General features: G+C 35.9%; 2 protein-coding genes across 6 annotated transcripts in view; one reads left to right on the forward strand and one right to left on the reverse strand.

Annotated features, from left to right (window-relative positions):
- The window catches only part of LOC137008099 (alpha-actinin-2-like), a 19,409-nt gene extending 7,176 nt beyond the window's left edge, over positions 1 to 12,233 (forward strand). The window contains exons 8-21 of one of the 2 annotated variants that reach the window (XM_067369930.1): positions 367 to 452; positions 556 to 648; positions 733 to 963; positions 1,048 to 1,195; positions 4,947 to 5,097; positions 7,182 to 7,290; positions 8,244 to 8,384; positions 8,560 to 8,742; positions 8,824 to 8,958; positions 9,058 to 9,237; positions 9,303 to 9,449; positions 10,601 to 10,666; positions 10,892 to 11,050; positions 11,279 to 12,233. In XM_067369930.1, coding sequence (XP_067226031.1) covers positions 367 to 452; positions 556 to 648; positions 733 to 963; positions 1,048 to 1,195; positions 4,947 to 5,097; positions 7,182 to 7,290; positions 8,244 to 8,384; positions 8,560 to 8,742; positions 8,824 to 8,958; positions 9,058 to 9,237; positions 9,303 to 9,449; positions 10,601 to 10,666; positions 10,892 to 11,050; positions 11,279 to 11,437 — 1,988 coding nt within the window. In that variant the 3' untranslated portion in view covers positions 11,438 to 12,233. The remainder of the gene's footprint in view (positions 1 to 366; positions 453 to 555; positions 649 to 732; positions 964 to 1,047; positions 1,196 to 4,946; positions 5,098 to 7,181; positions 7,291 to 8,243; positions 8,385 to 8,559; positions 8,743 to 8,823; positions 8,959 to 9,057; positions 9,238 to 9,302; positions 9,450 to 10,600; positions 10,667 to 10,891; positions 11,051 to 11,278) is intronic. The other variant, XM_067369931.1, reaches the window with a different exon arrangement.
- A 191-nt stretch (positions 12,234 to 12,424) lies between these two features.
- ctbp2l (C-terminal binding protein 2, like) overlaps positions 12,425 to 17,696 on the reverse strand; it is a 49,661-nt gene continuing 44,389 nt past the window's right edge. For 3 of the 4 annotated variants that reach the window (XM_067369936.1, XM_067369937.1, XM_067369938.1), the window contains 3 exons: positions 15,779 to 15,906; positions 15,313 to 15,427; positions 12,425 to 14,006 (listed from right to left, as the gene is read on the reverse strand). In XM_067369936.1, coding sequence (XP_067226037.1) covers positions 13,838 to 14,006; positions 15,313 to 15,427; positions 15,779 to 15,906 — 412 coding nt within the window. In that variant the 3' untranslated portion in view covers positions 12,425 to 13,837. Of the gene's footprint in view, positions 14,007 to 14,320; positions 14,399 to 15,312; positions 15,428 to 15,778; positions 15,907 to 17,696 lie in introns of all 4 variants that reach the window. The other variant, XM_067369939.1, reaches the window with a different exon arrangement.

A 17,696-nucleotide genomic window follows, 5' to 3' on the forward strand; every position in this document is an offset into this window, starting at 1 on the left:
CAGAGAAGAGGGAGGGGAAGTTATTCTGATTCAAGATTACCAGGAACATGAATTTAAAATTCTAAATGAAGAGCCCATAACACAACACAGGAAAGTGCACAAGTCATGTGACCTTGTTAATATACAACAATGCTCTCCTGCTGAATTCAGTAACAGATTTAGCGAACACAGCTGTCTGTGGTGGACGCTCTTTATGACCCGCGTGTCGTGTTACTATCACGTACCTCATGACCCAGAAGGTGACGGCCTTGAACAGTCCATCCCAGAATGCAATGCACATATTCCCCTTTGAATAATCAATGCATTAGGCATAATTTGCAGTGTTTATTCTCATAATTCTTCATTTTTTGTGTCTCTGTGCTCCAGACATCATTAACACCCCGAAGCCGGACGAGCGAGCCATCATGACCTATGTGTCCTGTTTCTATCATGCCTTCGCTGGGGCAGAACAGGTACTTTTGCACTAAATGTGAGCCACACATAGATGCATCATGGGTACTTTTAAGATGAATCGCAGTAAGTCAAGTCTGTCATGTGACATCTGTGTGTTTGAAGGCAGAAACTGCAGCTAACAGGATCTGTAAAGTGCTTGGAGTGAATCAGGAAAATGAGAAACTGATGGAAGAATATGAACGACTGGCCAGTGAGGTACAACACACACACACACACACACACACACTCACAAACCCACACACTCAAACACACACCGACCCCAACTCTTGCCCGTTTCAGTTGCTGGAGTGGATCCGTCGCACCACGCCGTGGCTTGAGAAGCGAGTCCCTGAGAGCACGATGACCGCCATGAGATGCAAGCTGGAGGATTTCAGAGACTATCGCCGCATGCACAAACCTCCCAAAGTCCAGGAGAAATGCCAGCTGGAGATCAGCTTCAACACGCTACAGACCAAACTCAACATCAGCAACAGACCCGCCTTCATGCCCTCAGAGGGGAAGATGGTGTCTGTAAGACACACACACACACAGTGCTTGTTTGAGGTGTGTTATTATTGAAGTGAGTTGACCTCTAACCCTGAGACCCGTGTGCAGGACATCACCAGCGCGTGGCAGGGTCTGGAGCACGCCGAGAAGGGTTACGAGGAGTGGCTGCTCAGCGAGATCAGACGTCTGGAGCGTGTGGAACATTTGGCTGAGAAGTTCCAGCAGAAAGTCACTACACATGAGAGCTGGGCGCAGGGTGAGATGACATCACTTCCTGTTGTGTCCTTCAAGTTGACCACGAGTCACAGCAAATGTTTTACATAAAGGCTTTAAAGGAATAGTTCATGCAAAAATCAAAATTCTGGAGCATTCAAGAAGGTGTTTGGCATCTTCACACCTGCTGCTTCTTCTTAATGCAAAATTTTGGGGAACTATTGTAAAGTAATGCATTACAAGTAACATGCATAACACAATCAGATTACTTTTGAAGTTACAAGTAACGTGCATTATGTAATCAGGTTACTTTTTTGATGTTAAAAGTAAAGTAATGCATTACAAGTAACATGCATAACGCAATCAGGTTACTTTTGAAGTTACAAGTAACGTGCATTATGTAATCAGGTTACTTTTTGATGTTACAAGTAACATCCATAACGCAATCAGATTACTTTTGAAGTAACAAGCGACACATTACAAGTAATCTGCAATACTGTATGTAATCAGATTACTTTTTTGATGTTAAAAGTAAAGTAATGCATTACAAGTAACATGCATAACACAATCAGATTACTTTTGAAGTTACAAGTAACGTGCATTATGTAATCAGGTTACTTTTTGATGTTACAAGTAACATCCATAACGCAATCAGATTACTTTTGAAGTAACAAGCGACACATTACAAGTAATCTGCAATACTGTATGTAATCAGATTACTTTTTTGATGTTAAAAGTAAAGTAATGCATTACAATTAATGCATAATGCAGTCAGATTACTTTTGAAGTTACAAGTAACATACATTATGTAATCAGAGTACTTTTTGATGTTACAAGTAACATGCATTACGTAATCAGATTACTTTTGAAGTTACAAGTAACATGCATGAGGTAACTAGATCACTTTTTGATCTAACAAGTAATGCATTACAAGTACTGTGCAATATGTAATCAGATTACTTTTTTACATTAAAAGTAAAGTAATACATTACAAGTAATGCATAATTCAATCAGATTACTTTTGAAGTTACAAGTAACGTGCATTATGTAATCAGATTACTTTTTTGATGTTAAAAGTAAAGTAATGCATTACAAGTAATATGCATAACGCAATCAGATTACTTTTGAAGTTACAAGTAACGTGCATTATGTAATCAGGTTACTTTTTTGATGTTAAAAGTAAAGTAATGCATTACAAGTAACATGCATAACGCAATCAGATTACTTTTGAAGTTACAAGTAACGTACATTATGTAATCAGATTACTTTTTTGATGTTAAAAGTAAAGTAATGCATTACAAGTAATGCATAATGCAATCAGATTACTTTTGAAGTTACAAGTAACGTGCATTATGTAATCAGGTTACTTTTTTGATGTTAAAAGTAAAGTAATGCATTACAAGTAACATGCATAACGCAATCAGGTTACTTTTGAAGTTACAAGTAACGTGCATTATGTAATCAGGTTACTTTTTGATGTTACAAGTAACATCCATAACGCAATCAGATTACTTTTGAAGTAACAAGCGACACATTACAAGTAATCTGCAATACTGTATGTAATCAGATTACTTTTTTGATGTTAAAAGTAAAGTAATGCATTACAAGTAACATGCATAACACAATCAGATTACTTTTGAAGTTACAAGTAACGTGCATTATGTAATCAGGTTACTTTTTGATGTTACAAGTAACATCCATAACGCAATCAGATTACTTTTGAAGTAACAAGCGACACATTACAAGTAATCTGCAATACTGTATGTAATCAGATTACTTTTTTGATGTTAAAAGTAAAGTAATGCATTACAATTAATGCATAATGCAGTCAGATTACTTTTGAAGTTACAAGTAACATACATTATGTAATCAGAGTACTTTTTGATGTTACAAGTAACATGCATTACGTAATCAGATTACTTTTGAAGTTACAAGTAACATGCATTAGGTAACTAGATCACTTTTTGATCTAACAAGTAATGCATTACAAGTACTGTGCAATATGTAATCAGATTACTTTTTTTACATTAAAAGTAAAGTAATACATTACAAGTAATGCATAATTCAATCAGATTACTTTTGAAGTTACAAGTAACGTGCATTATGTAATCAGATTACTTTTTTGATGTTAAAAGTAAAGTAATGCATTACAAGTAATATGCATAACGCAATCAGATTACTTTTGAAGTTACAAGTAACGTGCATTATGTAATCAGGTTACTTTTTTGATGTTAAAAGTAAAGTAATGCATTACAAGTAACATGCATAACGCAATCAGATTACTTTTGAAGTTACAAGTAACGTACATTATGTAATCAGATTACTTTTTTGATGTTAAAAGTAAAGTAATGCATTACAAGTAATGCATAATGCAATCAGATTACTTTTGAAGTTACAAGTAACGTGCATTATGTAATCAGGTTACTTTTTTGATGTTAAAAGTAAAGTAATGCATTACAAGTAACATGCATAACGCAATCAGGTTACTTTTGAAGTTACAAGTAACGTGCATTATGTAATCAGGTTACTTTTTGATGTTACAAGTAACATCCATAACGCAATCAGATTACTTTTGAAGTAACAAGCGACACATTACAAGTAATCTGCAATACTGTATGTAATCAGATTACTTTTTTGATGTTAAAAGTAAAGTAATGCATTACAAGTAACATGCATAACACAATCAGATTACTTTTGAAGTTACAAGTAACGTGCATTATGTAATCAGGTTACTTTTTGATGTTACAAGTAACATCCATAACGCAATCAGATTACTTTTGAAGTAACAAGCGACACATTACAAGTAATCTGCAATACTGTATGTAATCAGATTACTTTTTTGATGTTAAAAGTAAAGTAATGCATTACAATTAATGCATAATGCAGTCAGATTACTTTTGAAGTTACAAGTAACATACATTATGTAATCAGAGTACTTTTTGATGTTACAAGTAACATGCATTACGTAATCAGATTACTTTTGAAGTTACAAGTAACATGCATGAGGTAACTAGATCACTTTTTGATCTAACAAGTAATGCATTACAAGTACTGTGCAATATGTAATCAGATTACTTTTTTACATTAAAAGTAAAGTAATACATTACAAGTAATGCATAATTCAATCAGATTACTTTTGAAGTTACAAGTAACGTGCATTATGTAATCAGATTACTTTTTTGATGTTAAAAGTAAAGTAATGCATTACAAGTAATATGCATAACGCAATCAGATTACTTTTGAAGTTACAAGTAACGTGCATTATGTAATCAGGTTACTTTTTTGATGTTAAAAGTAAAGTAATGCATTACAAGTAACATGCATAACGCAATCAGATTACTTTTGAAGTTACAAGTAACGTGCATTATGTAATCAGATTACTTTTTTGATGTTAAAAGTAAAGTAATGCATTACAAGTAATGCATAATGCAATCAGATTACTTTTGAAGTTACAAGTAACGTGCATTATGTAATCAGGTTACTTTTTGATGTTACAAGTAACATGCATAACGCAATCAGATTACTTTTGAAGTAACAAGTGACACATTACAAGTAATCTGCAATACTGTATGTAATCAGATTACTTTTTTGACATTAAAAGTAAAGTAATACATTACAAGTAATGCATAATGCAATCAGATTACTTTTGAAGTTACAAGTAACGTGCATTATTTAATTAGATTACTTTAAGTAATGCATTACAAGTAATGTGTGTGTGTGTGTGTGTGTGTGTGTGTGTGTGTGTGTGTGTGTGTGTGTGTGTGTGTGTGTGTGTGTGTGTGTGTGCCCTGCAGGAAAGGATCAGGTGTTGACACTGAAGGATTACGAAAGTGCATCCCTAACGGAGGTGAGAGCGTTGCTACGGAAACATGAGGCATTTGAGAGTGACCTGGCTGCTCATCAGGACCGAGTGGAGCAGATCGCTGCGATAGCACAGGAACTCAAGTATGACCACTTCCTGTTTCCTCCTCATGACCTCACACTGAGGGTTTTCTTTATGTGGGGTCACATGAACGTCAGCCTTGTTTCTACCATAGTTTTGTGTGTGTGTGTGTGTGTGTGTTACTCTGTTCACCTGTGGTGTCTTGCGTTAAGGTTCATTTACGTAAACTACTCAAACACGTTCTCAATGGTTTTCTTGAGATGTTTGTATGTGTGAAGCAGTGTTTCAGATGAGGTAAGGCTGTGACAGCAGTGTTGGGTTTCTATTGTTCTAAATGTAATCGCAGCACCTGTCAGATTCCCTCTGTGACAATGAGTCAATGTCATACCCAGAAACACACACACACACACACACACACCTCGGTATATATTCAACGCTCTATTTGTAGAAGCTGCATTCGGTGCGTCAAAGTGACAGAGGCATCTGAACACTCTCTGATCTGAAACGCTGTCAACACCTCCATCAGGACAGCTGCTGCTGGGAACGTCATGACGTCTAATCTTTAGAGCCACATTTTTAAGGACCTTTTTAAATGTATGATAAGGGCATTTCCACCCACAGTAAATCATCCTGTACTCAGCTGGTCTAACTGCAGTCTGTTTGTGGTCCTTTTGTTGTTTGATTGACTCATGTGATTCAGTCTGGTTAAAAATTTAGAAGTACCTAAAAAAAATGTTCTTCCTCATTTTCTTCTGCCTTATGTAATCAGATTACTTTTTTGATGTTACAAGTAAAGCATTACAAGTAACATACGTAACGCAATCAGATTACTTTTTGATGTTACAAGTAAAGCATTAAAAGTAATGTGAATTATATAATCAGATTACTTTTTTAATGTTACAAGTAACATTAAAAGTAACGTGTTATTTATTCAGATGACTTTTTGATGTTACAAGTAATGTGAATTATGTAATCAGATTACTTTTTTGATGTTACAAGTAACATTAAAAGTAACGTGTTATATAAAAAGAGGACTTTGATGTTACAAGTAATGCATAACAAGTAACGTGAATTATATAATCAGATTACTTTTTTAATGTTACAAGTAACATTAAAAGTAACGTGTTATTTAATCATATTACGTTTTTGATGTTACAAGTAATGCATTACAAGTAACATGCATAACGCAGATTACTTTTAAAGTTTCAAGTAACATTACAAGTAACGTGCATTATGTAATGCATTATGACTTTTTGATGTTACAAGTAAAGCAAAGCATTACAAGTAACATGCGTAACGCAATCAGATTACTTTTTATGCTACAAGAAATGCATTACAAGTAATGTGCATTATGTAATCAGATTACTTTTTTGATGTTACAAGTAATGCATTTAAAAGTAACATGCATGATGTAATCAGATTACTTTTTGATGTTATAAATAAAGTAATGCATTACAGGTAACATGCATTACGTAATCAGATTACTTTTTGATCTAACGTGTAAAGAAATGCATTACAAGTATCGTAAGTTAAGTAATCAGATTGCTTTTTTGATGTAACAAGTAAAGTAATGCATTACAAGTCACATACATAACGTAATCACATTACTTTTTTGATGTTAAAACAAATTACATTCTAATAACAAAAATGTATTTATTCACAGACAAAAAAAGTTACTGCAGATGAAGTATTTTCAAAAACAGTCACAGTAACAGTATGAATTATAGCTGAAATATAGCTATTGATGCATGATGGCCACTATAGCGGACAGATGATTAATCAGAACTCTCTCCCAATCTAAAATCAATGTAAACATGTGCAAAATATAATTGATTATAAGAGCTTACTGTATCTGTTTGGACTGTTCTACACTCGTCATGAGCTAATGCTGCCCTCCAGTGAAAACATGATGTACTGTAAGAGAACTTGCATTGATTGAATAGGACAAAGAATAGGACAATGCTGTGAGGAGGCTTTACTAAAGAAAACACTGAAAAGTATGTTTTCATGAAAAAATGTAAATTCAGAAAAGTGTGTGACAGTTAAGTTTTGGGAATAAACATCATTCTCTCAGTATAAAAAATGTTAGAGGTCAATGGAAAGTCCTTGTCATGATATTAATGTGTGTGTGTGTGTGTGTCCACAGTGAACTGGACTATCATGCTGCTGCTGTCATTAATGAGCGCTGTCAGACGATCTGTGATCAGTGGGATCAGCTGGGAACTTTGACCCAGAAGCGCAGAGAAGCTCTGGAGGTGATTCACACACACACATGAACATCAATCATATTAACAAACCTGATTATTGGAGAATTTATTTATGTTAGTATGTAAAATTACTTAGTAGTAATTACATATGCACACATATATACACTGTAAATGTAAAATAAACTGCAGGTCAAAAGTTTGGAATAATTACATGTTTTAAAATGTTTTTAATGTGATCTTATTGCTCACCAAGGCTGCATTTATTTGATTAAAAATATACAAATATTGTGAAATATTACTTAATAATCTTGAGCATCAAATCATCATATTAGAATGATTTCTGAAGGATCATGTGACACTGAAGACTGGAGTAATGATGCAGAAAATTCAGCTTTGATCACAGGAATAAATTACACTTTACTGTATATTCACACAGAAAACAGCTCTTTTACATTGTAAAAATATATCACATTTTTTACTGTATTTTTGATCAAATAAATTCAGCTTTGATTAAAGAAATAAATTACATTTTACTGTATATTCACACAGAAAACAGCTTACATTAGAATAATATTTCACTATTTTTACTGTATTTTTGATCAAATAAATTCAGCTTTGATCAAAGGATTAAATTACACTTTACTATATATTCACATAGAAAAAAGCTGATTTACATTGTAAAAATATTTTGTGATTTTTACTGTATTTTTAATCAAATTCAGATTTGATTAAAGGAATGAATTACATTTTACTGTATATTCACACAGAAAACCGCTCTTTTACATTGTAAAAATATATCACATTTTTACTGTATTTTTGATCAAATAAATTCAGCTTTGATTAAAGGAATAAATTACATTTTACTGTATATTCACACAGAAAACAGTAAAATGTAATTCATATACATCAAATTAATATATATATATATATATATATAATGATGTCGGCTTTCTGCTTCTCTTGTAAAGTTTTAATGAAACGTGTGTGTGTGTGTTTATAAGAGGACAGAGAAACTCCTGGAGACGATTGATCAGCTGTTTCTGGAGTTTGCTAAGAGATCGGCTCCGTTCAATAACTGGATGGAAGGAGCCATGGAAGATCTGCAGGACATGTTCTTGGTTCACTCCGTGGACGAGGTTCAGGTCAGTCAGAACTCACTGAAAGATTCATCATTTGTTTCTGTAGACAAAAACTGTTCATATTCTCATAAACACACACCAGTCAGTTCCTGACGACCAACATATTTGGTCAGCGATTTCCTTGATTCATTCACATTATGTACGTCACGCTTGATTGGTGTTGACTGTCTCTCTGTAGAATCTGATCTCGGCTCACGATCAGTTTAAGACGACGCTGCCCGAGGCCGACAGCGAGCGACAGGCCATTCTGAGCATTTACAACGAGGTGCAGAAGATCGTGCAGAGTTACGGGATCTCCAGCAAACTCACCAACATCTACTGCGACATCACACCTGCCCACATCAACCAGACGTGGGAGAAGGTGTGTGCGTCCACAGTGAACTAGACCATGAATATACACATATTTGTGTACATATATATATATGTGTGTGTGTTTGTGCAGGTGAAAAGGCTGGTTCCTCAGAGAGACAGCGCTCTGCGGGAGGAAATGTCCAGACAGAATGTGAACGAGAGACTCAGACGACAGTTTGCAGCTCAAGCCAATGCCATCGGACCCTGGATACAGACACGCATGGAGGTCTCGCACACAAACACGCCATTATACGTCTTCTCTTGTAAAAATGCATGAATTTACCAGTTATTTTCCTGTGCATGTGCATGAATGTGGCTCGTGCAGGAAATCGCTCGCAGCTCGGTGGATATGGCCGGAACGCTGGAAGATCAGATGAACCAGCTGAAACAATTCGAGCATGACATCATCAAATACAAACCGAACATCGACAAACTGGAGGGAGACCATCAGCTCATCCAGGAGACGCTCATATTCGACAACAAACACACCAACTACACTATGGAGGTACAGAGATGAGTGTGTATACCGTAACGCCACTCCTTCAGCGTCTAACACGTGTCTCTCCGCAGCACATCCGCGTGGGATGGGAGTCGCTGCTCACCACCATCGCTCGCACCATCAACGAGATCGAGACTCAGATTCTGATGCGCGACGCCAAGGGAATCAGCCAACAGCAGCTGAACGAGTTCAGATCCTCCTTCACACACTTTGACCGGGTAACAAACATACAGCTGTAACATCAGTTCTCACTAAAGCTTTTCATACTTCAGTATAGGCATGTGACAGTATCAAATTTTCATAACAAAAAGAACTCTGAATGTTTAAATACAATAATACAATACACCAAAAATAACATTTTCAAACAGATTAAAGTGCTTAGGCTATAAAGAAGAACAGGAAACGCTTTACTATAAGGTCTCATTATTTTATGCATTAACTCAGATTGAGCGATCGCTACATTTGTTGAAGAAACTATTATTTTTTGTTAATGTTAGTTAAGAAACACAACTGATCATTGTTAGTTTTATCTCAGGTCCATTAAATAAGTTCTTTTGATTTTAGTCATGTTATTAAACAGTAGCCTAAGTAAAAAACTAACATTAACTAAGAATAATTACTGCTAAATGCTAAAGTATTTTTCATTGTCAGTTTGGCAATAATGAATGATAACTAATGAGATTTACTGAACAATAACAAATAATCAGAACATTTCTAATCATTAGGGCATGCTGTAGTCCAGATTAAAATATAAAAATGTGTAAGTTTGAAAATAAATAGTCTATTAAGTCTTTAAGTATGAAGTATTTGGTGCTGTGATGAACAACATTGAGATTAGAAAAAAATTAATGTCTGTTTGAAGCATTTTAAAAACTTGCAGTTGCTTTGTTTCCGGGGTAACCGCTGCATTTCTGCTGTTGTGAACGTGCACTTTCATTCAGCGCGCCTCTGTCTCTCGTTCTGTCATGTGCTTCTCATGCATGTTGGGCTTGTTTACATCTGAGCGTGTCTCTTTGACGCAGAATACAGCGGTGTTGTGCATTTTATACGGTTGATGGGGAAAGTATTCTTAAATGCATTATAAAAATTAATAATTGGTAATAAATTATTATTTACGGTATTTTGAAGTGCCCACGCTAACAGCATCATGCATATTCATTATATAGTTCAGTATAAGAAGGTTGACTTCCATTCATACTTAAAGTCGGCATGAAACTGAAGTCACACTAGAATTTTCTTCCCATACATCCGAGTGAAACGCTTCTCAAACAAGAACAGATGTTGGGCGGGGCTTGATTTTGTCTGTGGGGAATTGTTTAGATGGTTGTGGTTTGGCCTGTTGCTTACCTTTCTTTCTCGATTTTTGCAGAAGAAGAAGGGCGGCATGGAGACGGATGACTTCAGAGCCTGTCTGATCTCTATGGGTTATGATCTGGTAAAATAACTACAACAACATCAAACATGTTCAAATGTTCCTGCACGAATTCTCATGGTTTCTGTAACATAACATTCTGTAACTGGGGTTAAAAATGCATAAATACATGATTGATTATATGAACATCTCACGTGACACCAGCAGATATTCACATATGCATTTCATTTCTGTGTTGGAAATGGATGAAGCGCATGAATGTTCTCTGATGTTTCTCCGTGTCCGCAGGGTGAAGCCGAGTTTGCGCGAATCATGTCTTTGGTGGATCCCAACAGTTCCGGACGGGTCACCTTTCAGGCCTTTGTGGACTTCATGACCCGTGAGACCGGAGACACGGACACCTCGGAGCAGGTCGTCGCCTCCTTCAGGATCCTGGCTGCGGATAAGGTGCATAAATACACTCGGAATGAATTTGAATTGCATATAAATTTGGGATTTCAGTTTTAAAATAAACAAACTAATAAACTTAATGTGTGTTAAAACTGTGAAATCCAAATGGATGGAAAATTTATATGAAATTCAAATATTTAAATCTTAAATATTTTTTGAATGCTAGATAAACCACATTTAAATACCTTATATAATACGCATCTTTATCCGTTCGTGTGATTCCAGCCGTATATTCTGATGGATGAACTCCGTCGGGAATTGCCCCCGGAGCAGGCGGAATACTGCATCTCCAGGATGCCTCCGTATAAAGGACCTGATGGAGTCCCAGGGGCTTTGGACTACACTGCGTTCTCTACGGCCCTGTATGGAGAGAGCGACCTCTAGCTGTCTGGAGCCCAATATAAGACAAGACCGCATGTGTGCCGTTTCTCTCCTACTCTTTCTTGATTCTTTGTCTCTGAATATCAGCCATGATAATCTTTCATGTGTGTAATATCCAAGAACAGTTACTGAAAATGAAAAGTGTGTTTCATTTCAAAATAAAGGATTTTAGGCATTGCATTTTGATCCATCAGGCATAGATTTCTATGAATTATACTGTTGGGTCGAAAAGTCTGAGACTATTCAAAATCATATATATCTCATTTTCCCCATTTAGACAAAGTTTTAGAATTTTAAAATAAATCAAGGAAAAATCCTTGGTTTAAATATTTTAAAATCCAAATACCATTTCAGAATGGTAAATTCAAATATTAACTTTCTCAAAATCATATTAAAATTTCATTTATAAAATCAAAAAAGATATAATTTGTAATGACTTTTGCATGCAGCATGGAAGCAATAATTAGTGCCCTCAGACTTCTGGACTCACTGTACATCATGATCATCTCTTCAGACTGATGGATCTGTCATTGACTTACAGCTCGTATCAATGGAAGAAAATCTATAATGCTGAACGATGAAACGCTTTAGTTAGCAATGGCTGGTTATGGCCAGTCCACTGCAAACAAATAAAAAATACTATAAAGCTTTTTGCTTTGTCCCAGTAAAAATAGCTAACCTTCATAAAACAAGATAAATTAGTTTATACCCGTTTTAAATAAGTTTTACCCGTTTTTCACTGTGTTTCAAGCAAGTGAAAAAATGTGTCAATGCAACTGAAACATTAAAGATTTATCACAATCAAATCTCACTGCGTGTTGCTTTTCAGGTCAGGTATTTGATTGAACAGATAAATAATAAAGCATCATCTGTTGTCATGGGTCATATTCATCCGCAGTCACGCAGAGCCGAAGCACAACCAAAACAAGGTTCTTCCGCCAAAATGCATTAAACCGATAGACGGTCAACACATAATGTACCTTTAAATAAACCCCCATTAAAAAAGTCAATCCAAATGTCAAAGTGGACATTTCAACATTTATCACTTCTAATAATCCCAGCCGATCAGTCAGCAATTGATGAAGTTTGCAAAAGATATTTAGCAATAAAACTATAAAGTACAACCAGACAATATTTAAAGTGAAATTTGTGGTGAAAATCAAGTTTTTGATGTTATTTATGTGGTGTTTTAAGACAAGCCATGTGCAAATTCAGAAGTCAACACCATTGCGGAGTATTTTCTTACATACTAGATGAAGCAATGGTGTCACATTCAAGCTATTTTAAAGGCACAAAGACTTTTTTTTTCACAGGAAAACATTTAAAAATGTAATTTTGTTTTTTAAAGGATAAAATTGACTCAGCAAATGAATGCACTTTCAGAACAAAAGCATGCATGACAGGCATTTATATTCCAGTTATTGATGTAACAAAAACAGTTTTGAACCTGCATGTTTTATTTGATCTGTACTGATGCTAAATGTTCACCTTGTACAAGGAACAAATACAAATAATCACAATAAAACAAACAACCTCCCACTTTTGCTCATGTGAGAATCAGGTCTCGCTTTTTCTGACAAACACCCTTCGTTAGAACAAACCAAATAAAAGACACGACATGGGAGGGTCACACTCGACTATGATTACAGGAACACTGATCTAGGCAATAGAAACCTACCAGAGTTTTTCTTAAATTCTCAGTTTTGGAAACGTCGTAACCATGAGATGTCACTTTATAAAAATACTAACGTGAGCGAAACGGCGAAGAGAAAATATGCAGATCATCTGTATTAAGATTTGGTGGAGAAAAATGAAAAATTGTGATTTTCCTGAGTCGTATAGCGGAATGAAGCCGATGTGAACCAGCAGCAGAGGCCGAAACCAAAAACTCACTGAATATTTAAAATACGAAATGACCTTCATCTAAACATCATCATCATCTGAACCAGAACGAGAAACCGTTCATTAATAGAGATCACAGTTTGATACACAAAACACACATGAGAAATATTCTGAGGTTTCACTCCTTGGCTAAAGTCTGAGAGCTCAGGTCAATCAGAGCAGAGCACTGAGCTGTCAATCATCCTGACGGATGGGTCAGTGGGCGTGGCTTTGACTTGAGTTCTACTGCCTGCTCCATTTAAATTAAATTATTCACACTTAAGAGATGAAAAACGGGCAAGATTGTAAAAAGAAACACGTCAAACTAACAAACTCCATTGCGTTTCTGTTGATGGATGATGTAAAAGTGTCCAATAAAAGAGCGTGCTGCAGTCACATGACCAAAACATCCTCCAAAACAGTATAAAGAAACGTTAAGAGGTGGAGATATCAGTCTGTAAAGTTCCTCTTACGTGGCGTAACAGTCTGTGTGTGTGTGTGTGTGTGTGTGAGATGCTAATGCTATTGCTCGGTCAGGTGTTCTCTGCTCTCTCCGTGTTTGGAGGGCTGCTTTGGGGACGGCGTCTGTGACGGGTGGTTCCCCGCGGGCAGTGAGTGGGTCACTGACACTAGTCCTTCCAAACCCGTCGGGACGCCCCCTGCCGCCACTCCGACCATACCTGATGGGAACCTGCGGGAGAGGGCAAAGGTCACCGTGCGGAAATATTACATGCACGAGAATGATAATCAGCATGAAACGCAGGGTTATGAACAGGGAAAAAGCTGACATAAAATAAAATATGAAAACTTCCATTTGTATGATCCTTGGAATTAATCATTTTATGTACTATTTGGTGTCCAAGAACAGTGAAAGTGTCCTGAGACTTCAGAAAACAGGCGTAAAGTCTTAAAGATGTAGAGGAAGAGAGTAAAGTTTACAGAAACAGGATCTAATAAATCAAGCGCTGAGGGAGGGTTTGTCCGTCAGAGATCTTCAGCGTTTACCTGCTCTTGGTTTAGGCATTGATTTTGTCTTGGGGGACGGAGCCGGTCGTGATGGCGTGCAGTGATTGGTTGACTTGGCTGCGTGAGAGAAGCAGATGGGGGCGGGGCTCAGAGTTAAACTCATGCCATGTGACCGTTTAGGGGTGGGGCTTACAGGGTTTTAAAGGGTTAGTTCACCCAAAAATGTAATTTCTGTCATTAATTACTCTCCCTCATGTTGATCACACAAATTAAGATACTTTTTTTTTTTATCCTCCAATGGAAGCAATGAAATTATCACATTCAATGCCCAGAAAAGTAGTAAAAGCATCGTTAAAACAGTCATGTGACTGCAGTGGTTCAACCTTAATGTAATGAAGAGATGAGAATACTTTTAGTGCACAAAAACAAAAAAATAATGACTTTATTCAACGTCATTCTGCTACACTATTTACGTTGCAGCGCTTCCAGGTTCTACGTCCGAACGCCGGCTCTTTATTGGCTGGATCTGGTCACGTGAGTGAATAATGAGCTGGCGTTCGGACGTAAACACAGAAACGCAGCACTGCGCCAACAGCGTAACAGAATGACACAAAAGAGAAGAGATTGTTGAATAAAGTCATTATGATTGTTTTGTTTTTGCGCACAAAAAGTATTCTCGTCTCTTCATGACATTAAGATTGAACCACTGCAGTCACATGACTGTTTTAACAATGTCTTTAGTACCTTTCTGGACCTTAAATGTGGTAATTTTGTTGCTTTTAAATGGAGGATAAAAAACCTTGGATTTCATCAAAAATATCTTAATTTGTGTTCTGAAGATGAACAAAGGTCTTGAACGACATTAGAGTGAGTAATTAATGACAGAATTTTAATTTTTGGGTGAACTAACCCTTTAAGTGCTAATTATTCATGATGATCATGTTATTTGGATTGCAGTAAAACACAATGAATGAAAATCAAATGAATAATGTGATGATGAATGAAGGTTAAGCTGCAGATGTGTGTCGTACCTGTATGTGGCGCCGTTGAGCTCAGGATGAACTTGTTGCTCCATCATTCCCCAAGAACCCGAGGACACGAAGAACTCCTTATTAACGCAGTTCCTCAGACTGTCTGGAATACGACCTGAGACGCACAGAGATCTCCGTCAAATCATCACAACTCAATTATATTTCGTTCGCAAAAAAAATGGATGAAAACGCCAAGATGTGCATAAAAACTCAATTGAGGTGGATAATATTTTTATCCAGTAAGTAGACATGTGCATGATCTAAGATGCAAACACATAAATCCCTCGATGTTTCTCAGCTGTGATTGGATAAATGCACTAACCACATCACATTTTGTTCTCTTAAGCACATGGGATGGAAATGATGCAATGTTTGATGTGATATTCCAATTTTGCGTACAAGTTAAATTTGCACATTTGGACGGAAACATGATTAAGATGAGCTCATAAATGACTGATGACCGCACCTGTGATGGCTCTGCGTATCTCTGTAGCGGCGGCTTCTCTCATCTCTAGAGACGCTTGTTCGCTGTACCAGGCCGTGTGAGGCGTACAGATCAGATTAGGGGCGTCTTTCAAAGGACCCTGCGCAAAACTACACAAAATAGACTTTTGTTAGAAGAAATCAGTTCAACATAAATATAAACTTCTGCTCTGTGCGCCGCATGTGTGTTTCTGTCACAGCAAAAATGACCACAGAAATGATTTCCTCAGCTGGTGTAAAAAAAGCAAATAATAAGCAGGGCTGGATTGGAAGGTTACTTTAAAAATGTATTTCACTACAGATTACAAAATACATGCTTTAAAAAGTCATTTTTAACATATTTCGTTAGATTACCCAAGTTTTGTAACTAATACTTTAGAATACTTTGGAATACTAATAAGTTGTAACACACAAAAAAAGTTTTTCTCAGAATTGCATGATATGAAGTTGCAATTGCAAGTTATAAAAAATTCATATAAAAAATTTATATAAAAAATATCAAAATTCTGAGATATAAACTTGCAATTTCCCAGAAAAAAAGTCTGAATTGCAAGAAAAGAAGTCAGAATTGTGAGATTTCTCGTAATTGCACAAAAAAGTCAGAAATGCAAGGTTTTTTTTTTTTCAGGCTCATTTTTCCAACTCCCTAGACTTAAATAGTCGAGTTTTACCGTTTTCGAATCCATTCAGCCAATTTCCGGGTCTGGCGGTACCACTTTTAGCATAGCTTAGCATAGTTGATTGAATCCAATTAGACTGTTAGCATGTTGTTCAAAAATGACCAGAGTTTCGATTTTTCCTATTTAAAACTTGACTCTTCTTTAGTTAAATCGTGTACTGAGACTGACGGAAAATGAAAAGGTCCGATAGGAAAATATCGGAACTGGTCTTTTTTGAGCGAGATGCTAACGGTCTACTTGGATTCAATCAACTATGCTAAGCTATGCTAAAAGTGGTACCGCCAGACCCGGAAATTGGCTGAATGGATTCGAAAACGGTAAAACTCGACTGTTTAACTCTAGGGGAGTTGGAAAATGAGCATATTTTCAAAAAAAGTAGAGTGTTCCTTTAAATATCGACCCATTTTAATAGTATTTTTTCTTTTCTTTTCTGGTGCCGTCGTTCATTATTAATAACTTAAGCTAATCCAGCATGTAAAACAAAATTAATTTGATTGATAAAATACCAGAATGGCAGTTGCAATAGTGCAGCTTTATTCAGTGAAGGTCATTAAATATCTTGTTTATTGACTTGCTTATTTGTTTAGAATATGCAAAGTAAAGTGTGATGTTTGTTTACTGCTTTCTTTTTCTGGAGAAAAGGACTTGTAATGGACAGGGCTGGGTAGGTTACTTTTAAAATGTATTTCACTACAGATTACAAAATACATGATTTAAAAAGTAATTTGTAACGTATTTTGTTTTATTAAGTTTTGTAACTTGATCTAAATACTTTAGAATACTTTGGAATACTAATAAGTTGTAACACACAAAAAAAGTTTTTCTCAGAATTGCATGATATGAAGTTGCAATTGCAAGTTATAAAGTCATAATTCTGAGATTTAAACTCGCAACTTCCCAGAAAAAAAGCCTGAATTGCAAGTTTTTAATCACGCAATTCTGACTTTATAACTTGCATTTACGAGTTTAATCTCGCAATTCTGAGAAAAAAGTTCTGAAATGTAAGATGCAAACTTGCAATTGCAAGGAAAAAAGTTGCAATACCATTTTTTACATTTACAAGAGACTCACAAACAACGATCGCAAAACATGAAAACAGTCGTGGATCATCAGGTAATGACAGGACAGTTCAGATTCAAGGGTATGGACATTTGTGAATGGGGAAATTTTTAGAAATTTCATCTGGAATATGGAATATATGTAAGCATATGTATTTTATGT

This window comes from Chanodichthys erythropterus, chromosome 19 (genome assembly GCF_024489055.1).
Source record: "Chanodichthys erythropterus isolate Z2021 chromosome 19, ASM2448905v1, whole genome shotgun sequence".
Classification (NCBI taxonomy): domain Eukaryota; kingdom Metazoa; phylum Chordata; class Actinopteri; order Cypriniformes; family Xenocyprididae; genus Chanodichthys; species Chanodichthys erythropterus.